General features: G+C 35.8%; 2 protein-coding genes across 2 annotated transcripts; both read left to right on the top strand.

The window, feature by feature from the left end:
• The first annotated feature begins 261 nt into the window (after nucleotides 1–261).
• Nucleotides 262–20306, top strand: LOC110091967 (glucose-1-phosphate adenylyltransferase small subunit, chloroplastic/amyloplastic). The gene is made up of 10 exons (XM_020816291.2): nucleotides 262–609; nucleotides 9865–10161; nucleotides 14910–15179; nucleotides 15602–15781; nucleotides 16153–16256; nucleotides 16421–16532; nucleotides 18527–18625; nucleotides 18716–18835; nucleotides 19578–19695; nucleotides 20001–20306. The coding sequence occupies exons 1-9, from the start codon at nucleotides 343–345 to the stop codon at nucleotides 19692–19694; spliced, it is 1566 nt and encodes a 521-aa protein (XP_020671950.1). The 5' UTR covers nucleotides 262–342; the 3' UTR covers nucleotide 19695; nucleotides 20001–20306.
• Nucleotides 20307–22893: 2587 nt separating this feature from the next.
• On the top strand, nucleotides 22894–24776 carry LOC110091960. Its single transcript, XM_020816274.2, has 2 exons — nucleotides 22894–24168; nucleotides 24627–24776. Exons 1-2 carry the CDS (start codon nucleotides 22894–22896, stop codon nucleotides 24774–24776), a joined length of 1425 nt encoding a protein of 474 aa, XP_020671933.2.
• The last annotated feature ends 872 nt before the right edge of the window (nucleotides 24777–25648 follow it).

The raw sequence follows: 25648 nt of genomic DNA on the forward strand, positions 1-25648 counted from the left end.
TTCGCGTCACCGAATCTATCCTAACTGGCGCAAGACGTCTACGGTATCTGGCCCTGCCACGCGGCCGGTCGCATTCTCCTAGCCGTCATGTCTTCAGTCACGTGTCCCTACGCTCTAAAGTTAAATCATCCATGGAGATCAGATGTCATAAGCCTAACACAAAGTCTCATTAAAAACGAATCTTAATTTTCCACATCATTAAAATTTTCCAAAAATACGGAATAACAGACGACTTGTTTTTACGGTAATAATAAACCGAGCTGCAGCCGAGAAGCTTTCATCTCTGCTCAGAACTCGCTGCTCTGTCCGAGGTGACGGCGGAAAGCTCGCTGTCTTGCTCCAATGTCGGTGGCGGCGATTGGGGTTTCGAGTTTTCCTTCGGGTCAATGCCTAATTCCTTCGTCGTCTTCGACTCCCTTGCTGCGACATCCAATAGGAAGCATCGCTGCTTCATCTTCGAGCTTCTTTAGCGAGAAGCTTTTACATGCTGGAGCGGTTTGTGGCCGCAGGGGAGCATGTTTATTGCGGAGGAAACGTATCTTGGTATCGCCAAAGGCGGTGTCGGACTCGCGGGACTCTCAGACGTGTCTTGATCCACCCGCTAGCAAAGTATGTTTATGTTTCCTTTGTTGTTCTGCGGTTTTTCTTTGAAATGCGGTGGTCTTGTTGATTAGTCCTTGTTGATTATTTCACATCGTACTTGTTGCATCCAAAGTTTTACATAGAGAGTACCAAGACCTTACCTGGGTCATGGATCTCAGCCAAAGGGAAAACAGAGAAGAGAGAGGGAGATAACTGAAGCATTAGAAGGAAGATCTTTGCTAAGTTTCAGTAGGGCAGCCTTTGGGCCACAAAACTGCATGATTAAATGATTTAATTTTATTTATCGAATTGAACTCCTATTTATAAGTGAGGATCAAGGTTAGAGGCATATGATTGACCCTAAATAATTAAGAAGTAAATTTATCGAGCTCTATCTGGTTGTTTTGTAGTGGATGAGTCTGGCTGGAAATTGTCCATCAGACAGGAATTTTGTGCAAGTTTGAAGTTGAGGGTGAGTACCTTAGGGTGTCTCCAACCGAACTCCAAACGACTATAAGGCGTAGCGGGTTCTCTCCGTTCCAACGGCAAAAAAATTGCTAATCGGTGGAGGGTGAACAGTGCGACGCCAATATTATATTGGTGTCGCACTGTTCACCTACGCGATTTTTTTGTATCAACCGGATTTGCCGAAGAAACGCACGAAAGAGGAGAAGACGATTACCTTTGCAGAAGCACGCAAAATGGAGTTTGATTGGAGATGAATCACGGCGTTTTTGAATTTCACTGCATTTTGGAGGAAAAATGGGATTTTCGGTTGGAGATGCCCTAAGATGAATTATTTAGCCGAGAACCCCTATTTAGCTTAACTAGTACTTTAAATGAGCAGTCAAGATCTGCCGGGCAAATAGCTCTATAAGTAGGCGAGTTCATTTAGATGAGTTCTAAGGATTGGATGGATGTTTTTCTTAGGCGACCTAGCACATCTTGGTTTTATGTTAGTGGAGACTTTGGGTGAATATCAAGTTGGTTTACAACTAGGGGCTTACATGACCTCATTATGGCTTGTATGATGACTTGATTAATCTAACCCAAAAGAATATGCATGCATTACTCAATTCCCATGCCTTTTTTGAGAAGTTGAAAAGAACATCACTATGAATTCTAGAACCCAATTTAATTTGGGTATCCTACATTATTGGATTTCCAAGATGTCTGATCTTTGCAAGTGATTGACTCACCATTGATTGATGCCTATAAATATAAGGCGTAAGCCTCTTTTTCTAAGGTTTTTATTTTAATCTTTGATCCATGTTACTCTAATTACTCGATTGCTTTGATTTACTTGAGTTCTAGCAGGATGGAGATTGTAAACTTTACTTATGATAAAGTTGCTGCTGATTTTTGAAGAATTTCAAAAAGTTGTTGGCAATAAGGCTATCAAAGAATCTTCATCTTCGCTATTGCCTCCATTCAAGAAAGTGAAACTAAATTAGTTGATGGTTAGGACTTAGGAGGCAGTTATGTGTAGAGTCTTTAACCAATATATGAGGTTGTTTGAAGTGCCTCTAGGCCTGGTAAAGTGTTGATCAGAAAAAAGAACTCTAGAGATTATTATGAGTGAACCCTTGAGTACTGTAATAGTGATGGAAACTAGAGTTCGGACTTCCCCAAAGAAGGTGTGGGCTTTTCTCCTAGCTTATGTGGTTATTGAGTTGAATAAGTTTTGGGGTGTTATTTGTAGAATTTGATTGTGTTGATCAATCAGGTTGTTTTGTTGTATTGGACCTCAAGTTTGTTAATGCTTGTTGGAGGGTGTGGGGAGTTTACCCCATGCTTGGGTTTGTTTATTATGCACCTGAATTTTTTTTTTCATATAATGGTTCGGTGTTGTGTACCCGAGCACCCTGGCGTTATGTACTCGAGTGCCCAACGCTTTAGATACGAAACCGCATCCGATCAAGATAGAGGTTTGAGCGACGCAACATCCCAAACTGGCGCCGCAGCGCTGCGAGATAGATTGGACGGTTTTCTTTCTCTCTTTTTTTTTTGAAGATTGCATCCTTTAGGGTTATTAACTTGACTTTTTCATGTATTTTAAGTAGGTTAGATATTGAGAATGATGCATGTGAGAAGAGAAGCAAGGAGAGAGAGACATAAGAGAGATTTTTATTTATTTCTCCCAATTTTCATAGTTGATTTCTTGTTGTCGTGTGGCTCCGTAGTTTTTTTCTATTTTAGATTTTTCTACCTTAAATCCCGGTGTCTTTTTATTTTTTGCTGCTTCTACTTTCTTGCTTGTTTCATCATTGTGGCGTTTACTACTCATCCCAACAACTAATATTAGAGAGAGGTTCTTTAGTTCGAGTGGGAGTAATGGCAGACAAGGAAATGTACAAGATTGAGAAGTTTAACGGTTCGAACTTCGCATTCTGAAGGATGCAAATTGAAGATTTGCTATATCAGAAGAAGTTATATTTACCGTTGGAAGGAATCACCAAGAAGTTGTATTATATAACTATCTAGGAATGGGAAGTGCTTGATCGGACTGCACGAGGTTTGATATGACTTTCATTTTCCTCATATGTTGCATTCAACGTTATAAATGAGAAGACTATTTTCGATCTCATGGCCGTACTGACTAAGATATATGAGAAGCCATCGGCCTCAAATAAAGTGTTCTTGATGAAGAAGGTTATTCTATATGAATATGTTGGATAACAACTCAATGGAGGAACACCTGAATAGCCTGAACACTATAATGAGTCAATTGTATTCAATTGACATTAATTTTGATGAGTTGAGGGCATTGCTATTGTTATCTTCAATTTTTTCAGAAAGCTAGGATAGATTTGTTACTGCTGTGCGTAACTCTTCAGAAAGTTCAAAGATGAACTTTAAGGACATTGTGGGTTTAGTACTTAATGAAGAGGTTCGCAGGAGGGTGAACAGTGAATCTTCAAATTTTGATCTGAATGTTGAAGCAAGAGAAAGATGTTAGAGAGAAATCATAGCAGAGGGAGATCTAAATCGAAGAGAGGAAAATCTACTTCTGATAGAGAAAAAGTTGTATGTTGGAGCTGTGAATAGAAATGTCACTTGAAGAAGGATTGTATAGTTCCAAAGAGGGGCAGTGGTGGAGGGCAAGAAAAAAATCATTCTGCAAATTTATATGTAGAAGTGTGTTAGTCAGATTCTCTTATTTTATCTCTGGTCAATTTTGGATCTTGGGTGATATATTCAGGTGCTTCTTTTCATGTAAGCCCTAACAAGGAGGCATTCAAGAACTATACTAAAGATGATTTAAGTAAAGTGTATCTCGGGTACAACAAGCCCTGCAACATTGTTGGACAGGGAGATATTGATATCATAATGCCATATGGGTAAGTTTGAAAACTCAAGAATGTTATGCACATTCCATGTCTGAAGAGGAGTTTAGTTTTTATGAGTTAGCATGTAAACTCAGGCCATGTGACATCATTCATAGGAGATACATGAAAGATGACAAAAGGGGCTATGATTATAACTCGTGGCAATATTTAAGACACCCTGTATGTTATAAATAAAAGAGCATATTCTATTTGAGTAGCAGATTCAGATGTTGATGGAGGTTTTTGACAGCGAAGACCTGGTCATATGAGTAAGAAAGGTATGCATTCACTTCTTATTAAAGGAAAGGTTCATGATTTAAAATTTATATATGTAAATTTTTGTGAAGATTGTATATGTGGCAAGCAACATAGGGCGAGTTTTTCTAATACTGGTTTAAAGGTCAAGTCAATGAAGTTGGAGTTAATGCATACTGATGTATGGGGGTCTTGCTCCAATTACTTCTATATGAGAATCTTTTTGTATTTTGTTGTATTTATTGATGATTACAGTAGGAAAGTATGGATGTACTTCTTCAAATACAAGTAATATGTTTTTGATATTTTTAAGAAGTGGAAGGCTATGGTTGAGATTGAGGCAGGTTTGAGGCTTAAGTGTCTCATATCAAATAATGGTGGCAAGTATCATGGCAAGAAGTTCGAGTACTACGCTTTGAATGGGATCAAGCATGAGGTCACTCTTCTAAGAACACCATAGCAGAATGTTGTTGCAAAACGCATGAATAGAACTATCATTGAGCATAGCCAGAAGCATGAGGTTACTTGCTAGTCTACCCAAGCGGTTCTGAGCATAAGCAGTGAATACTACAATTTATCTGATCAATCGTGGTCCTTCAGTTCCTTTGAATGAAGGGTTACCTGAGGAAGCCTGGAGTGGAAAGGAGGTTAGTATATCCCGCCTCAAAGTTTTTGGTTGTTCATCCTATGTTCATATTGATGCAGGATGTAGGAGTAAGCTTGACCCAAAATTTATAAAGTGTATATTCATTTGGATATGACTCATATGAATTTGGCTACAAATTTTGGGATTATTAGAATCAAAAGTTTATCAGGAGCAGTGATGTTAAATTCATTGAAAAAAATGCACAATGATAGAAATATGACTGCTGAAGATTATTTTAAATATGTTGAAATTGAGGATGATGATGATCAAGAAAACTAAGTTGATGAAGTTCAAAGAGTACCTTAGACTCTTGTTGTTGAAATTAGGAGATCTAGCAGAATTGCAAGGCCAATACAAAGGTATCCTTCTTTCTTTTATTATCTATTGTTGATAGATAGTGGTGAATCTAAGTGCTATGATGAAGCCTTTCAAGTTGATGATTCAAATAAGTGGGAGCAAGTCATGGATGATAAGATGCATTCACTTGAGTCGAATCAGACTTGGGAATTGACAAAGCTACCAGATGTCAAGAAAGCACTACAAAAAAGTGAGTTTATAGGATGAAATAAGAACTTGATGGTAGCAAGCAGTACAAAGTCAGGCTTGTAGTTAAAGGTTTTCAGCAAAAGGAATGAGTGAACTTCACTAAAATTTTCTTTCCAGTGGTGAAGATGACTACAATTAGAATCGTACTGAGCATGTTAGCAGTGGAGGATTTACATCTAAAGTAGATGGATGTAAAGACTGCTTTTTTTCATGGTGATCTTGATGAAGAGTTGTACAGTTGCAACCTTAGGAACATGTGGTCATATGCAATAAAGATCTGGTGTGTAGACTCAGGAGGAGCTTATATGGGCTGAAGCAGGCATCAAGGCGGTGGTATATGAGATTTGATAGGTTTATGTCAGATAATGGATACACGAAGTGCCAGGCTGATCAGTATTATTTTTTCAAATACTTTGATAATTGTTATATTATTCTGCTTTCATATGTGGATGACATGCTAGTTGCAGGATCAGATGTGGAGAAGATAAAATATCTAAATGAATGATTATTAAAGGATTTGAAATGAAAGATTTGAGTCCAACAAAGAAAATTATGGTCGTGAGAATCAGTAGAGATAGAAGTGCAGGTATACTGAAGTTGTCTCAGGTTGCGTATGTTGAAAATGTGCTTCAGATATTCAACATGAGTGAGGCAAAGCCAATTTCCACTTCCTTGGGTAGTCACTTTCACTTATCCAAGGAACAATCGTCTAAATCTAAATTAGAGGAAGAACATATGAAGAAGACTCTGTATGCTTCAGCAATTGAAAGTTTAATGTATGCTTTGATCTGCACAAGATCTAATGTAGCATATGCAGTGGGAGTAGTCAACAGATTTATGAGTAACCCAGGCAAACTTCATTGGGAAGGCGATTAAGTGGATTCTCAGGTACTTAAGAATATCAGTTGACAATGCTCTTTGCTTTGATGGTGCAGGGATTGATGTACAGTGTTATGTATATTCTGATCTTGTTGGAGATCTTGATGGGAGGAGCACAATAGGTTATATGTTCACTTTAGGAAAGACTGTAGTGATTTTATCTTTCAAGTTATAGAATATTTTTGCGTTCTCAACCACAAAAGCGGAATACATTGCTATCGCTAAGGCTACCAAGGAGATGATTTGGTTGCAAAGTTTCTTGATAGAACTTGGCAAGGGAATAGAAAGCTGTATAGTGACAACATGAGTGCCATAAATCTACCTAAGAATGTTACATTCCATGCAGGACGAAGCACATCCAGCTTTGGCATCATTTCATTAGGTCCCTTCTGGAAAATGGTCAATTATCTTTGGAGAAGATACATACGACAAAGAATCCTGTAGGCATGCTGACGAAGACGGTGACAGTTGATAAACTAAAGCTATGTGTAGCTTCAGTTAGTCTTCATTGAGGATAAGAGTAGGGATGAGTCACACTACAGTTACTATGATTGATGGTGCAAATCGGAAGAAGGATTAATTGCAATCAATTTTCAAGTGAGAGATTGTTATGTTTGGAATTTGACTGTGTTGATCAATCGGATTTTTCTGTTGCCTTAGACGTCAAGTTTGTTATGCTTGCTGAGGGGTGCAAGGGGTTTAAAAATTTTCTTTTCTTGCAACGCCCTGACGCTAAGTACTCGAGCACTCTGGTGCTGTGTACCCGAGCGCCCGACGTTATGTACCCGAGTGCCCCTGCGCTATGTTCCCGAGCACCCGCACCCCAGCGTTAAACAGCAGAGAGCGGAGCTGATGTAGAACTACATATGGATGTAATGCTTTTGGTTAAGATTATGCACAACTCTTGATTAGAGAAATAACAAAGAAAACTATTAACAATTTAAGACAACAGAATAAAACGAAAAAGGGATCAGACCTGCTTAGGCTAAGTCACATAACCGGAGATTTGAAACTTTAAAATAAATTAGAAAACAACATTATGCCAGAGTAGTAGTTTCAATAAAAATTCCTAGTCTAACAGTGAGATTAACAAGCACATTAATACACTAAAAACCCTATGTTGACTAAGCTTAGCAGAAGTAGGCGACAGTCGGCCTTCATGACTATAATCAATACCACGATAAAAGTTAGATTCAAGAAATAAGAGAAAAGCGTAGTAAACCTTCGTCAAGGATCATTGATGATCCTCCACTCAACGATCTACAATTGCTCCTCGATGGCTTCCACCAAGGTGTCCAAGATCCGCTCGATATAGTCTTCCATCGTGTGGTCGACCCTCGGGTTGACGTCAAAGAAGGTTGAATGTAAGATGCACACAAACCCGTGTTCGTCGTAGGTTAGACCGTATTCAGTTTCCGAATCGGCCATTCATGGATGTTAATGGACGAAGTCTTCCCACGGCTTGCTAGGATCTTTGATTATTGTGGATGAGAAAGAAGTTTCTCGAGACGTGTTGGTAGTAGAAGGAGGCCGGCCAAGGGAGAAGGGGTCTTAAAGGTTTTACTTTGGGCTTGAGAGGGAGAGGGAATAAAATCTGAAATAACTTCAGATTTTTGGAGAGGAGGGGAATTGGATGAAATAATTCCAAAAGGGAATGAGAGAGGGGAGGGCAGTGGCAAGAGGGAGGCTAGGAATTTATTTTCCAAATATCAATATCATATTTTGGAAATAAATAAGGAGGTGTGAGGGCCTTGGAAATTTCGGCTAGAGAGGATTGGGGGATTCGAAATTATTTCCTAAGTAAAGAGTGGAGTTTAGGAAATAATTAAAAGGACATTAATGGGATAGGGGGGCCGGCGGCATGCATGGGTTAGGGGTAATTAATGTGGGGAATTAAAGTTCCTTAATTTAGTTTTAAGAATTAGGAAAGTAAATAAACAAATCCAATTTGAATTTAAAATTCAAATTGATTTAAGTTAAATACTTTCCTAAAATATATGAACTAAATTAGGATAGAATTTTGAATTTCATATTCAAATAATTTGAATTTCAAATTGTTTCCAAATCGCGATCACCCAAATTTAGAAACCTAAGGACAAAGGGGAGAGGGCGAGGCCGGCCGGCTATGGGTTAGGGCCGGCGGGTGGGGAAAAAGGATTGGTGTGGCGGAAAATTGCAAGGTGGCAAGATGTGGGAGTTAGGATGGCCGACGGTTTAGGGGGTTGGGGCGGTCAAGGCCTGCGGCTAGGGGAAAATGGGGAAGGGAAAGAAGATAGAGGATTAAAACCACGAACCCGGCCGTCTCCAAGGTTGGTGGGTAATGCGCCAATCTCCCTCTCCAAGGGATCTCTCAAGCTCTCACAGAAACTCATGCAAGGAAGAATTTTCTTTAATCAATCATTCATTACTTGAAAAATAAAACAATGGGCTATAAATAGCCTAGTACATGAGACTCAAGAAATAAAAGACGAAAATGCCCTCGGGGCTTACATACGACATCCCTTTACTAGAAGGGTACAACGAGAAACAAAATAACATAAAATTAAAACAAATACAACGACACATAAATAAAACAATACATAACATAAATCAAAAGTACAATGACTCGATCGTGGCCGTAGATCGTCGGCCATGCTTCTAATAAACCTTCCATGATCTGATGTCCCCATCAGGAGCGCCACAATGGTCTAATACGACGCTGCAGCAGATCAATATAGAGGTTTGAGTGCCGCAGCGTTACGAGACAGACTCAACGGTTTTCTCTCATTTTTCAAATGGGTTGTTTCAGTGAATAAACACCCCAAAATTCCCTTATTATATAAAACAAAACATTTCTTCATCCCTAACTCTGGCTACCAGTCATTCTGCAAGGGTATCTTGGGACTCCAAGCATGCGCCTATTTCCTGTGTAGTTATTGGCTCCCTAAAAAAGTTTTTTGTTGGCCACCTAAATACTTTTCAATGCCCTTTAAAAGACTTCTACCTTTGCCTCAAGAAACCATCTGCTCAAGAGCTTCCACCACTAATGGCCAACAAAACAACATATTAAAAATAAGTAATTTTAGGTGGTGAAATTATTATAAAAAATATTTTATTTTTAACCCTTGCAATTTTGAAATTATTAGTAAATTTAAATCCTACTTTAGTGAGGAAATTAAGACTCCACAAATTGTAAAGTTATGGGGCATGTCTACTATCTCACTAACGATGTGCTTAGATTGATTCGCATGCACAAACTCTAGTCATTTCTAGTTGTTAGAACATGTAGGCAGAGGCAGATCTTGTGAAGAAGAGGGCTCATCGTTCACTCTAAGGAGCCTTTTGTGCTAAAATGTTAGATGCAACTCAGGGTCTAAGGATTTTAGCCATTTCTTATTTTGTGAATTTCTCTGGGTCTAGTTATCATAATATAAGTATTTAAAATCGATTGATTATGTAATATAAGTATTTAAAAATTTTTGGATCTAGTTATCATAATAAAAACTAGAGTATGAATTTCTTTCTTTCTGTTATTTTACTCTTAACTTTCCCACATTCCATATAACTTGATTTGTTTAGTTTATGACAACTTATTTGCTTTTTAAATGTTATTTTGGCATAAATTCTGACTTTTTATACCTTTTGTAGAGTGTTTTGGGCATCATATTGGGCGGTGGCGCTGGAACCAGGTTATACCCTTTAACAAAGAAGAGAGCTAAACCTGCAGTTCCTCTTGGGGCAAACTACAGACTAATTGATATTCCTGTCAGCAATTGTTTGAACAGTGACATATCAAAAATTTATGTTCTGACTCAGTTTAATTCTGCTTCACTGAATCGTCACCTTTCAAGAGCCTATGGGAGTAACATGGGTGGATACAAGAATGAAGGTTTTGTGGAGGTCCTTGCTGCTCAACAAAGTCCAGAAAACCCTAACTGGTTTCAGGTTCTGTTGATGATTTTATTTCTTGTTAGTTTGATCTTGTTGATTTAAATCCTTCTCATCATACGGTTGAAAAAGTTTAATCTTAATCATGTTGCTTCATCCACCTTAGGCTGAATAGGCCGAATATTAGAGTATGGCTTGACAAGTTTTCTTCATATTTTGCCACCTTTGTTAATAATTTGCATTGTTGAGAACAGGATTAAGCATAATTTTTTTAATGTTGGTATTGCCCTTATATTTGGAAGTGGTACACTCTAGCATCCCAACAACATGGGATATAATGAAGATATTTAATCTTTAACATATAAGATAAACCCCAAGATTTAACTTCAAGTGAATCAGTTTTGTATTAAAAAAAAAAATTCATGTATAAAAATATTGAGATAAGGACCATAAAAATATTGAGATAAGGACCAAAATAGTTTCTAACTATATTGAAGGACCATTCTAGTCCCTCAGCTCTTTAAAATGAGATCTTTTTGGTCCTACCGTTAGAATTAACGAAAAAAATAACATTAGGTAGGATGGTTGAGGGATGGTAGAAGGTGATAATCAGAATAACAAAATTAAGTGAAATAAAAAACTAGGAACTATAAACTGAGCTGCCTTGCGTTGAAACCCTAGCAACCATGCCCCCTTCTTTGATCTCTCTAGCCGCTTGAACCCTCAGCTCCGAACATCGGCTTCCAACCTCAGCGTCGAATCCCAACATCGATCCCGCAGCGTAGTCGAATCCTAGCACCGAATCCCATCATCAAATCCCACAACACATTCGAACCGCAACATCGATCTTGCATTGTAGCATGATCCTCAGCACATTTGAAATACCTCTAATTTTAACACCATTAAGTCCAACATTCATTAGATTGGATGATGGAATCAAAGTGATCTCATTTTAAAGAGTTGAGAGACCAAAATGGCTCCTCAATATAGTTTTGGACCATTTTGGTCCTTACTAACGAGTTAATGAATCATTTTGGTCCTTTTCTTAAAACAGATTGAAGCATAAATATGTAATCTTATATTATATGAAATGAAACATTATTAAAGCAATGGAAATACTAAAGTCTATAGTCAAGGAAGTCCAAATGCTTGGCTAATGAAAAAAAAGGGTGACTAGTGCACAACTGAGAGAAACTAAAAAAGTCCATTACAATTTGATACTAAGAAAATGATACTTAAATAATTGATGCTTGAACCTAAAGAATATTTATTGTTAATGAATATACTCCTATGATGACGATCCATCAATTAATCTAGTAGGATCTATAAAGACGTTAATAATGAATATGTTTGCAATGCAAAATCAATAGGTAATATCTATTGTTTAAGGCATATGGCATGTCATACGATTTGCACGATTAACAAGGAATATTATATCATAACAATCATAAAAATTTCATTAAATAGATCACTCTTTTATGGCTTGACTTTCAAAAGAAGCAAGTATTAATTATGATTGTGTTAGGAAATAATTGAATATCTCAAGTAAAGCCTAACAATAGAGACCAAAACTGCGAGAATAATCCAAAAAACAAATGAAAAAATCAGAAAACAATAAATTTTATTGCAATAATCAAATTAACGGGAGAAAAATAGCAAGATACAATTGATCCTCTATTCGTTAGGATGATCTATCTCTCCCAAATCTCTAGATGCCATTAGAGCTGAAAAATCTAAGAGATCTCAAATTTCTGCCAAATTCAAGATGCCCTAACCCTAGAAAAAAAAATTATTAAGGCATATAATCCAAAAGGAAATCTCTAAACATTCCCTACATTCTTTAAACTTTTTCTAAAACCTTCTAAATCTACTTGTTTGAACGGGGCGGTTTGTACGGCTCGTACAAAAGGCGGAAGAATTCCGCTTCTGTTACGCTTTTGAGGCGGTCCTGTATGGCTTGGCTGGACCGATCTAACATCTTGTTGAATAATTGATTTATAAACATTCATATAAAAATTATAGCTTATCATTTATGTATGTATAATATCAAGAAATGGATCATCAAAGTAATTGGTTCCTACTTATGCTATATTGTTGGTCTCTCATAGTAGTAATACCTTGAACAAAATGAAAGATTTCACCAATTTGATGTAGTTCATTAACCCCTTTTGTCACGACCCGGCCCAGGTACTCGATCTAATGAGGCGGGTATGAAAAGTCGGACGATAAAATTCATTAAACATTATACCACTTCTTCATTTGTATTAAAGAGCCACTAAAACACAAAATATAAATTACTTGTTATCATTTGCACGTCGTCTTCTATAGATGAAATCTTCTCTTTCAACCATCTCTTTTCTTTTGGGGACTTACCTGAAATATTTAAATTCGTGGGTTGAGTTTACTAAGTAAACTCAGTGGGTAACTATTAAAATAATCATTATAATTATTCTTTAATAGGCATCATAATATTTCTTAACATTAATTCATTCTTTTCAATAATTTATACATCTCCGGAACATTTTCTTTTAAACCAATTTAAGACATTTTAAAACTTTAATATTTTATTTATATTTTCTTTTCCCATTTGATTTGCACAGGAGCACCGTCTCAAAGTACCCAAAGGTACAACTTTTTCCATTTATTTCCATTTCCATTTCCATTTCCATGACCTTTTCCTTTTCCTTTTTACGTGCACGAGTACTACTTCACCAGCCAGTACCATAAGGGGGTGAACTCCTGTAGTTTTCAATACCTTTTTCTTGTTATATTGTCTGTATTATATCCATGCATATATAACTTTTTGCTTTCCTTTTCTTTTCTATTTTCCCTTTTAAATTCTCATTTTCATCCTTATTATTACCATTGCATATAACATATCTTACATATATCTCTATAATTATTACCTTTATAGCGAATGAATTTGTTCTTAAGATCATAAAATCATAAGATATTTATACCTTCAACATTTTATAATACAAAAATTAATCAATTACTTAGAAGATTGCAACCATGAATAAAATCATAAAATAACATAATTTACCCACTTTGAACTTTTCAGTCCTTCGATGTTTGATATAACCTTGAATCAATTTCCCTCCTTGTTGAATCCTCACGGATCAACTCTTACGACTTGATCTCTCCCTTCCTAAAACCCTAAATTCATACAATAACTTGCATATAAAAATAATATTTTGATTCAATAACAAAATATCAATAAAAACTTTATAAGAAGACATTCTCTTACAATTATGAATGGGAACTTCTCAAACTCTCAAAATCCTTCCTCTCGCAAATTTCTTTTTCTTCGTTTCAATCTCTTCCTTATCCTTCAAGAAACATATCGCTCACTTTAAACCAAGAAAAAGAAGGAAATTTATACAAAAATCTGTAAGAAAAATTCAACAAACCTTTTTCCTTTTCTTTCCTCGGTCTTTTCTCTCGTTCTTGAAATTCCTCCCAATTTAGCACTTCTGTAACGATAAGAATGAAAATGAATGATTAATTCTTATCCTCGAAGGAAATCTTTTGCTAAAATTGGAAAACGGAACTCACCTCGCTCTCGCACGAAGCCCTCGGTCGTCCGCCCGATCCCTTCTTTTGTTTTGTTCGCGAATAGCGACCGCCCTGGGTCGTGACTTCTAATAAGAGACGGGTGGCCGGTTCGGTTGAACCGGCCCCCAACCGGTTCATTACACCTTTAGAAGAGTTTTCATTATAAGTCCTGCCAATTTGGCTGGCTAATATAATACTATAAGGATACTCCTAACAATCATATTCATAAAGCATACAAGCATAGCTTATAAACAAATTTTGTCAAATGCAAAATGTTATAATAAAAAGCCTATGAATGGTAAGAACAAATATTACTTAATTTCATCAGTCTATATTAGCATGAGCATAATTTATTCACGCCAACCAAGGCAATGCACAAGTAGAACAAGTTATGCCATAACATGGTTTATTTCAAGAGTAGTGAATTCATGTAGCAATTATCAAGCTAAATCTAACTAAGCATTTCATGTCATATCACTATAAATATAAAAATATCTTTGACTGTGTAAACATAGTTGGCAATTTAAAATGCACACCTATAAAAGTAAGCTCATAAGAACTATCAAGGACAATGCTTCTAACAAATGAACATTTGTCTTTTAATTAATAAATATTACCTGACCTTTATGTATGGTATGGGCATCCAATTTTCAATTGAGATCTAAAGGAATAGCAGTAGAAGAGGATCGCACACACAACATGAAAATGTTTTTATATGTATTAACTTATGAAAATGTTTTTCATTTGTCATGCTCTGTTAGGCGCTTGGAAGCACACGCACAGTACATGAAAATGTTTTTTATTTGTTATCTTATGATATTGTTTTTCCAATTGTCATTCTCTGTTAGATGCTTGGAATTTCATGGTTACAATTAGTGAAATATCAGACTTGTAGCCATTAAAGTATATTTACTTGATAAGCAGTCAATAGTCCTGTGCCATCAAAACGATGAGTCTCATTCAGTTTTTGTATTCTTTAATGAGATGATCTGGCTTGATCTCTCATTTACACTTTGAATGTTAAAATATGGGCATCTTATATGTCAACTTAACCACCAGCATTTGAAATAATCATTTAAAAAATCTTTTACAGTTTTTTGGCTGCTTAATGTTCTCTAGTGTTATATCATTTTGCCTTAATTCTTTTTGTCCTTTTAATATTTGTTCAATCAAGGTAACAATAATTGAGCATTGTATACTATCTGCTAATAACCCTTACTGATTTAATTTCACTGGATTGAATTTCTCAGGGTACTGCGGATGCTGTACGACAATATTTGTGGCTTTTTGAGGAGCACAATGTCATGGAATTCTTAATTCTTGCTGGTGATCATTTGTACCGCATGGACTATGAGAGGTTTATTCAAGCACATAGGGAGACAGATGCAGATATCACTGTTGCTGCTCTTCCTATGGATGAGGAAAGGGCAACTGCATTTGGTCTAATGAAGATTGATGAGGAAGGGCGTATAGTTGAGTTTGCTGAGAAGCCCAAAGGTGAACAGCTGAAGGCAATGAAGGTATAATTTTTTACTAGGTTCTTGTTATGACTTAATTTAGTTTTAGGTTATGTTATTCATCAGGTTACCACATCTATGTAAATATCTATAAATAGATATTGTATGTGATGTAATATTTGGGGGAAAATTTTGAATAAAACTTAGTTGTATTTCTTCTTTTTTTTTAGCAGCAGATCAGAAAATATTATTGCTTGACCATGCTCTATTACAACCTAAAGCCCCTATTTTATAGACTCAAATAGTAATACCAAAAGCTACACTAATGGCTATACAAGTCATACAAAAAACAACCTAAATCTAGGATCAATATCTAACCGTTCTCTTAATTCTTTAAAAGTATGCTGCTTATTTTTTTTTTTCGTTGTGCATTCTTAAAGGCTTATGAGGTTTTTCATACTGAAGTGTAGTGATCTATCTTTCAGGTTGATACGACAATTTTAGGACTTGATGATGAAAGAGCTAAAGAGATGCCTTTCATTGCAAGTATGGGTATTTATGTGGTCAGTAAAGACATAATGTTGCAATTACTTCGTGAAAAGTTTCCTGCAGCAAACGACTTTGGAAGTGAAGTTATTCCTGGCGCGACAAATATTGGATTGAGGGTATGTCTATTGATGATTAGTAAATCAGTTTGAGGCCCTTATGACTTGTTAACGGCTTATGGTTGGTTATGAGTGTTGTGGAAGATTAAGCTGGCATAACCCCATATATTTGTGCAAACTTGCCAATAAATATAAGAGAATAAGAGCACAATAAGCCCATCATTTCTAGATATTTAAATATCTGATATTTTTATTGTTTTTAAATCATTTCCATGAGTGTGTTATTTGGAATGGAGAATCTAATTTCTATATGCATGTGTCAGGATTTTATGTTTTCTCCTGTACTGTTTTAAGTGTTTTATGCCTATGGTAGCGCATCATTTTGGGGTTTTTTTAGTATTATATTTATATCATGAATTGCTGAAATTCAGGTTCAAGCTTACTTGTTTGATGGCTACTGGGAGGACATTGGCACTATCGAGGCATTTTACAATGCAAATCTTGGAATAACAAAAAAGCCAGTACCAGATTTCAGGTAGATTTTTGTTTCTTCTAATTGAAACTTGTTTTGAAATTTCATTAACTAAATGTTAATATGCATATCAAGAACATAATAAATAATATATTTTGTTTAAATGTCTTGTCCACATGTTACCTTGGTAACGATAATATTTTGTGCTTATTTGACTGTCAATGCAGTTTTTATGATCGTTCAGCTCCAATATACACCCAACCTAGATATTTACCCCCTTCTAAGATGCTTGATGCTGATGTTACAGATAGTGTTATTGGGGAAGGTTGTGTGATCAAAGTAAGTTAATTTATCTGCGTTGAATTGGTTTATTTTCTTCTCTTTCTTTTGGTGGTTTTGCTTTAGATGGTCTCTGTTGGAAGTTTTTCTCATGCACGAGTTTCAAGGACTTTTTAATTAATCCACGATAAGCTCCTCACATCATTTCCAAAACATAGCTCTATTAGGGTTCAAATTGTTACCTGATATTATAAATTTTTACATAATGTTAATAAACAAAATTAGAAAACGAAACGGTGGCTTATGACTTATAGAGAATAACTTTGAAGATAAGAGGCCAAGAGCACATAGTAAACAATGAGGTGTGGTAGGATGCGGGAGGGCTAACTATAAAATAAATGGAGTACTGTGGTAGAGTTATAGAGGTGTTTTGGGATGCAGGAGGGCTAAGTATAAAATAAGTAGAGTATTGTAGTGTTCTTGAGGATTTTGATGATGGCATTGGTTTATGGGATAGTATGGAGTATTCTAGGTTTGCTTTTGTTGTAGTTTGATCGGCCTTGACTTGAAGGGCAAGGGTGGTCAAGAGCTACAAAGTGAGAGAGATGTAGAAAGATAAAAGAGAACACAGAGGGTATTATGATAACCCAAATTCTTACCAAAAAATTTGATGGAATCATAAAAAATTATTGAAGCTCTCACTAAAGAACGTCAATTTAATGAAGAAGGCCAACAAGCTATCTTCTAAGTACTTGAAACCAAGCATATTAATTTTTTTCTATTCAATTGATTTTCAAGGTTGCATAGCACCTATTTATATAAAGCCATTACACTCCTAACCGGGTCATCGGGAAGGCCAATATTTTATGTGACCAAATCATCTCAGATGGCTCGCTCTAATCTTATCTGCAATAATTGGAGCATAAGCAAATAAATTATTACCAAATTCATCTTTCGAAGGAGTTCAAGACAACTTGAAGCTTGATGTTGATGTCTTGCACTCTTCAAAGCTCCGAAGGATGTTGTGGATTTGCTTTGGCTCTAATATTAGATGAATGAGTTTTTATGGTTCGGTTCTTGAAGATTATGGTGATATGGGACTGTGTGGAATATTTTAGAGTTGCCCGAGTTGTAGAGAAACCAACCAAGGGGCTGAGAGCTACGGAGAGGAAGGGGACTGAAAAGATAACAAAAGAACACAACTGATAACTTGATGCCTCATAAAAAAACTTCATGGAATCACAAATATGATTGAAGCTCTTACTAAAGAAATTCAATTGGATGAATGTCTACCAATCTATCTTCTATGTATTTGAAACCATGCACAACCCTTTTTCTTTTATTTTTTTTAAGATTGCATAGGCACTTATTTATATAAACCATTACATAGCATAACATGAAAATAACCTACACGAAGCAAAGGGGGTGGCGGACCAACACTAAAAAGAATGTGTTTGAATCAAATTCATGACTACATTAAATAGGCATTTGTTGAAAATCTCATGAGGATTCGGCCAAGCCTCCTGTAGCAAGAAAGTGACACCACATTTGATTGTGCTTCATTATGAAAGGAGGGCTGGCCATGGTTGAATGGAACTTGATTGAATAGGCCTGTTTTGAAATCTCAGAAGGACCGTTTGGCCAAGCCTCTTTTGACATGGAAGTGACATCACGTTTGATCACATGTGCTTCATGATGAAAGGAGGGCAGGCAATGGTTGAATGGGACTTGATTGAAGACTATTCTGATTGACCTTGATCATTACATGCTTGTCATGAGGGCGGCCACTCGTGGAAGGGTCGAAAATATAGTCCTCCGTTGTGTTCACTTTCTTGTTCCTCATGCAGTTGATCAACATTATTATGCTTGATAATGATTTTCTTATCCCACATCTTTGTATCTCAGTCATAGCAGATTAATATTTTTCATTTATAAACTGCTTTCATTTTTTAGTTCTTTAACTTGAAGTTTTTTAATAAATCTCATTAAGTATCATTCCTTCATGAAGGTCTGTCTCTCTTCCATATTTAATCATGCCAATATAATCTACACAGAACTGCAAGATTCACCATTCTGTTGTTGGCCTTCGATCTTTCATTTCTGAGGGAGCAATCATAGAAGACTCTTTACTCATGGGAGCTGATTATTATGAGGTATTTTTGAGCTTTCCAACATCATATTATAGACTGATGCCGAACAAAGTAATTTCACCGCAATGTGTGTGATTCTTGTGGTTTTGCAAGACCGAAGCGGATAAGAGATTTTTATTCGCAAAAGGCAGTGTACCTATTGGAATTGGGAAGAACTCTCACGTTAAAAGAGCAATTATTGACAAGAACGCCCGGATTGGTGAAAATGTTAAGGTACTTGAAGAAACACATGAATTCATTCACTACAACATCTTCATTGTCTCTAGCCTCCTATGTCTTAGAAATAAAAATCTTCTTCATCTTCCTACATTGTTCTATCTCATAGGCCTATTTTACAAATTGATAAATCCACTTCTTAATTTTCTTAATAAAGAAGTTCATTCTTTTTATAGGATTGGATTTGCTATGTAGTTTATTCATTCTTATATAAAAGAGAGTTTTCTTTTCCTTGTATCTTGAAGATGATCTTATAACTAAGTCTTTAAAGGTTTAGTAAGGAAGCAAATTCCAAAAATGAAAAGAGGCACAAAATGAGTCCAAAATGAAAAGATGTGCAATGTACGTCAAAATTAAAAGATGCACAAAGTACGCCAAAATTAATAAAGAAGCACAAAATAAGCCCAAAATTTAATGCATAAGTTCATTCACTACAAATGTTAAGGTACTTGAAACGCATGACTTCATTGAACTACAACATATTCATTGTCTCTCGCCTCCTATGTCGTTTGTTTCATTTATGCCCCCCAATAAAGCATTTTAGAATCTTTCAGCATCATCTAGCCAAGAACTCTATGCTTGTATGTTATAATGATGTTTCATAAGTCATCGTCATCATCATCATCATCGTCAATATCATCATTATTATCATCATCAATTTTGAAATTTATGCGTTTGTGAGCATAGTTTTATACTATATAAGATTAGCCTGAATTGAATTGAAATTTTGGTATTGCAGATCATCAACAGCAATGGTGTGCAAGAAGCAGCAAGAGAAACAGATGGATATTTCATCAAAAGTGGCATTGTCACTGTAATCAAGGATGCTTTAATTCCCAATGGAACCGTTATATAAGGTCGGTTGTTCAGTCCTGTCTCAATCTTTCCGACTTTCATTAAATTTTGCAGGTTGATATTTCCAATCAGATGGGGTGGTGCTAAGATTGGAACTAAATGGGCTTTAGAATAAGGCTTCGTTTGGAAAAGCTTTTTTGCTGTTTTCTAAAACAACTTTTTAGTACAAATTTTTTGTGAGTTAGACTTTTTGTACTAAAAAATCGTTTTATAAAGAAAAAAAAAAAGTTGTTCCAAACGAAGTCTAGAAGTGAAAATTTCCACTATTTTCTAATGTTTCTGTTGTCTCATTTTTTATACATTTCAGATTTCATAGATCCAAGAACTTTGCTCCTGTCGCATGGTACTTGTAAATTTGTTGTCAGGTAATAAGCTGATTGTCACCTTACATGCCCACCTGGCACTAGTTGAGAACTATATGAGATTAATGAAGTGGAGTGTTAGCTTTACACTTTAGATGGCTAATTTTATATATGACTAGCATTGGAAATGATGTATGTTTTGAAAAGTATTCATTTTATGGAGAGAAGTGATGTTGAATGCAGCTTTGTGAAGATAATAAGAGATTCAATAATGTGTAATAAGAAGAGCTTATGATTGTTTATTTGATAAATTCTTGTTTTTCAAAAGCTTCTTGTCAAAATATATATTTTGGTTCTGTTCATTTAAAAATTGAAGTCCCTCTTTTTTTCTAATCCATTGCATTTTGTGGAGGGAATTACATATATGACATCTAAATTATATTTATTTACAAAATTAACATTTCTGTATTCTTTTTAAAATTATTGAAATCATGCATTTTTTGAATGGCAAGATTAAATTATTTGATAAAAGTGAAAAATTTTAGTTGAGAATTTGGTTTGAATTTTAATATTTGAACAATTTAAAAAAATGAAGGTATGGGTGTTAATTTTGTAAATAATCAAAGATTTAAGTATCATATATATAACTGGCCAATTTTTAAATGTTTTTAATTTTAATGTTCTTGTTTGTGCACCTAGTAATTTGTTATAATCATTAAAATTCTGCATTTAATTGAGAAATTTAGGCTTCGTTTGGGATGATTTTTTTATTACTTTTTAAAGTTATTTTTAATAAAAAAATTAATTGTTATACTAAAAAGTTATTTTAAAAAATAGTAAGAAAATTATTCCAATAGAAGTCTTATTCATTCTTAGAGGAGGGATAATGTTCCTATTGGCAAATTTTTTTGGTTCAGACATCGGATGTGCTCGGAGCCCAGGTACAGAGCAGTACAGAGCTCAGTACTGCTCAGTACTTAGTACTTCACAGTACCGAGCTCAGCACTGCTTGGTACTGTGAATATCGAACGGAAGCTGTGTTCGGTGTCCGAACCCAATAATCTCTCCCTTGGGAGTGGGGTGAAAAATATATAAGGAAATTCTCAAGTGGCCAACACTTGCTCGCATCACAAATATGTGTTCTAATCAAATCAACTTTTGGATGATAGTTACTTAATATTGAACATGAAATGGCCTTGCCAAATCTTGCTATCTTGAGTCTCGATCTCAAGCCTAGGCCTTGCTACAACTTGCTACAACTTGCTATCTTGAATATGATTTTATTCTTCCCTCTTAATCAAAACTATAGCTAAACATGGAATGGTTTGTGACAAAATTTGCTCGGATGCCAAATTTAAACAAGAACCAATCATGCAGTGTTGTATCAATAATTATGGCAACTTTTTGTTGAATCTATTACTCATTGGGCACAAATTGATGAGCTAAATTACTTTCAATAGGCTAAATCAATTGTAATATTCATAAGTGGAAAATGCAAGGATCATTATTTCATGGGTGTAGCTCTAAGCTATTTCTCTTTAAAAGAAAGATCCTAAACTCAAATCATGGCTATTTGAAACATAGTTATATATTATATCATTTACATTATTAAAATGAAATTATTAAAAATTTCATATTTTATCGCACGACGAAATAAATATGGGACGCAATGCCTGAATAAAGAAATTTAATGTGTCCTCTATAATCTTTGATAAAGTGATCTACTCGTCACTCAATTTAGATTGGGAGTGTTGTGGGGATGAAACCAAGTATTGAAAATGTTATAGCTCTCATTTGCATTAGATTCATGGCTTCTAAATGATCCATATTAAAATTCTTGTATGCATGAAAATTTGAGGAGTGCAGCGCTGTGCTGGTGAGTGCAATGCTGAGCTGACAAGTGCAATGATGTTGGCCTCTTTGTGTGGGGTGTATAGGTTAAGTGAGCGTAGGGATGTTGTCTCATCTATTCTACAATGCTTTGGGAGAGAGCTACGCCATTGATGTCATGAGCGCTACAGCCTTGGGTCAAAAAAATAAATATATATAAATCTACTTTCCAATTTTAAGTGCACTCTAGCCTTTCCCTCCTCATTTCTTCATTTGCTTGGCCGACAAGAAGAGATGAGAGAAGAAAAAGAGGAAGAGAGAGAAAAGAGATAGAAAGCTGATCATGGGTCATTTCTAACTATCACTCCAATTACAAAAGTTTTTCTGATCATGGTAGATAACTCAAATCCTATTTTTATTTTCAATAATTTTGAATTTGAGCTTTCATTTATCTCTAATATGGTTTAAATATATTATCTCATGATTTAGTGAACTTTCATTGCCTTTTGATATGAGATTGGCATCATCATTCTGAGCATTTTGATATGATCACATTAAAATTGCACCAAGTAATTTTGCATGTCTAGTATTTAACAGAATTGTTAAGAATAAAAGCATGCAAGTAGATGAATTAGATCTTGAGGTATAACACAAATTGTGTTAGTGCATTAATTTTGGAAGAATTGAATTGTGACCAAAGCTGTAGGAATTTAGCTAAGATGGGTAGAAATTGGATAGTTCTAAGATGCATTTTTTTGCGTTCATGATATGTATTTGTGTGATTAAATTGTAATATGTTATGCCAAAAGAAATGTATACAAGTGCACGAATGGATCCAAATGATTAAGATGTGCTGAATGAATAAAGTGTGTAGCTCCATTTACATCAGATACATGATGTAGTTTGCCAATGTAATAACGCAATTGATGAGTAACACACGATTAATGTTTCTCTCGGAGAAAGATTTTTTCGAGGCCCTGGAAAATATCTGAGCTCTAGGGTTTTCCTCGGAAACGTTCGGCGCCGTCCAGGCTTCCTTCATCCGAGAGAGGTTGATTCCTCTCCCAGATGGAGATCGGTGATTTCCCTCCGCTTCGGAATACCTCGATTCTGGGGCCTATTCTGGCTTCTTCTCCAGCTTCTCCTGATACTTCCTTTGCTAAGAATCTGGCCAATCCCTCCATGGCGAAAGAAGATTTTCCTGTATCCTTTGTTCGCCCTAGTGAAAAGCTTACTTTTAAAGAAGACGATCTTTCTGAAGGTGTTTCAGTCTGGTCTTTCTCTTTAGTCGGTTATTCTTTGGGGCCAAGGCCCTATTATGAAAGGTTACTTGCTGCTATGAAAAAGGTTTGGATCTTGAAAGGTTCGTTCTCTCTTCTTTCCTTGACAGATGGATTTTTCCTAATTAAGTTTACTAACCAAGAAGATTTTGACTTGGTTTGGTCCGGAGGGCCCTGGTTCTTGTTAGGAAAACCGTTTATTTTGCAAAAATGGTCCCCTAAGTTTCAACCTAAGAGGGATGAACTATCTTCTATACCTATTTGGATAAAAATCGTTGATCTTCCTCTGGCCCTTTGGACCCCGAAAGGTATTTCGACTATAGCTAGCTATATTGGTATACCTTTATCTGTGGACAATCTTACTGCTAAAAGAGCTAGATTAACTTTTGCTAGGGTGTGTGTTTCTGTCTCGAAAGATTCGACTTTACCGGATGAAATTCCGATTAATATTGAAGGGGTGGATATCCAACTTAAGGTGATTTATGATTGGAAACCTAGCCACTGTGAAGGCTGTGGATCCATGGTTCATACCTATTCCTCTTGCAATTCCAACCCTAATCCCAAACCGGTTGTCTTTCCTCCGCCTAAACCCAGGAATAAAGGAAGGAGTACTAGCAGAAACCCTAGATCCAGAGCTCCGGCGCCGCCCGAAATTCCCTCCTCTCCTCCTAGGGTAATTTTGGAAAGTAAAAATACTACCGTTGAAACCTTTCCTAATTTAGCCTCCTCGGTTGAAAAGGAAACTGCTTCTCTGATCCCTAACAATTGCACTCCTAATAAGGCTAATATTCCTAATCTAAACATTCCCATTGAGGAAGCTTCTTCGTCGAGCCATGTCTCTCCCCCGCTGGCTAATCCCCCAATTAATTTCAGGCTGTCCAATAAATTTGCGGCTCTTCATTCTGAAGATTCCCAAAATCAAGAATCTGATGACAACGGTTACAATCCTATTCCGAATGACATTGATAAAAAACCGGATACTCCTTCTTCCCTTAATTCCTCTGTTAACAAATCCCATTCTTCTCCCGTCTCGGTGCAAACTAGAGCCAAATCTGTCAGGAAGGCAAAAAATTCAAAAAATTAATGTTTTTCCAAATATTGCTTGCTGGAATGTTAGGGGTTTCAATCACCCTAACAAAGTTAAAGCTTGTAGAGAGCTTGTCAAGTCTTATGATCTTAGTATGATTTGTATTTTAGAAGCTAAGTTCAATAATGAGGCCCTCTCGGACCCTTGGTATGTTAATTCTCACATGGTTTTTAGCAATGAGAATAGTAGTAATAATTTTAGTAGTTCTAATCCTGTTGAGTTTGTTTCCATCATCTTTCTATAAAGTTTTACCTGCGAACTGCTCAGATCATTTTCCTTTAATTCTGTTTACCTCTACTAGGGATAAGAGGTCCTCTAGATTCTTGTTTAAAATTTACTGGATTCACATGGATGGTTTTTGGGAGGATGTTATCAAAGCTTTTGATAGGCCTATTAATTCTAGTCCTATTGCTGCTTTTTATAATTCTTTACAGTTTTTGAAGAAAACCATAAAGGATAGGAATTGGTCCTCCTCGTGCTATATTTTAAATTCTTTACATGATTTCAATATCAAGCAGAATCATTACTTGGCTGAGCTTCAGTATGATCCGTTAAATAGCAATTTAAACTTTCTCTACAAGTAGGCTAGAGATAATTATAACATTATGAATAAAGTCTGGTCCTCTTGGGTTTTTCAAAGAGCCAAGACCAAATGGCTGAGAAATGGGGAGAATGACTTGGGCTTTTTATATGCTCAAATTAGATCTAGGAATAACATAAATGTTATCAAAGAAATTTCCACTTCAGCTGGTAATTTTAATAATTATCTGGAGATGGCTGAAGTAGTTATTAAGCATTTTACTGAGGCTTTTAACTCTCCCAAGCCTATTAATGAGGACAACTTCAATATTCCCGTTGGTAACAAAATTCCTTCTCATTTATTTAGCTCTTTAACTATTCCTTTTACTGAGGCTGAGATTAAAAAAGTGATTTTCGATGGCTCTTCCTCTTCGGCCCCGAGTCCGGATGGGTACACTTTTGACTTCTATAAGAAAACTTGGCATGTCATTGGTTTTTATCTTTGTAATGCAGTTAAAAGTTTCTTCACTTCTGGCCAACTCCCTAAAGGGGTTAAAGCTACGACCATTACGCTTATTCCCAAAAGACCACATGCTACCAATAATAATGACTTCAGGCCTATTTCTTTATGCAATGTTTTTTATAAAATAATTGCCAAGCTTCTTGCTAATAGGCTTAATTCTATTTTACCCTTTATTATTCATGAGAGCCAGGCTGGTTTTATTAAGAACAGAAGCACCACTGACAATATTTTACTTGCTTCTGAAGTGCTTAGTGATTTTAATTTTTCTAGCAATATGTTTTGTGCTAAGTTGGATATTAGGAAGGCTTTTGATACTGTTTCCCAAGGTTTCCTTTTGAACAAAATGAAACAAAAGGGGTTCTATGAGCTGTTTATTAAATGGGTTCAAGGTTGTATGTCTGATGTTTATTTTTC

The sequence above is a fragment of the Dendrobium catenatum genome, unplaced genomic scaffold, assembly GCF_001605985.2.
Source record: "Dendrobium catenatum unplaced genomic scaffold, ASM160598v2 fragScaff_scaffold_743, whole genome shotgun sequence".
NCBI lineage: Eukaryota > Viridiplantae > Streptophyta > Magnoliopsida > Asparagales > Orchidaceae > Dendrobium > Dendrobium catenatum.

Coding starts and splice junctions, on each gene's coding strand:
- LOC110091967 (XM_020816291.2), top strand. CDS start 343: ATGTCGGTGGCGGCGATTGGGGTTTCGAGTTTTCCTTCGGGTCAATGC. Junction 15,782..16,152: donor CGACAAATATTGGATTGAGG/GTATGTCTATTG, acceptor GCTGAAATTCAG/GTTCAAGCTTACTTGTTTGA. Junction 16,533..18,526: donor GGGAAGGTTGTGTGATCAAA/GTAAGTTAATTT, acceptor TAATCTACACAG/AACTGCAAGATTCACCATTC.
- LOC110091960 (XM_020816274.2), top strand. CDS start 22,894: ATGGAGATCGGTGATTTCCCTCCGCTTCGGAATACCTCGATTCTGGGG. Junction 24,169..24,626: donor GAGCCAAATCTGTCAGGAAG/GCAAAAAATTCA, acceptor AATTCTTTACAG/TTTTTGAAGAAAACCATAAA.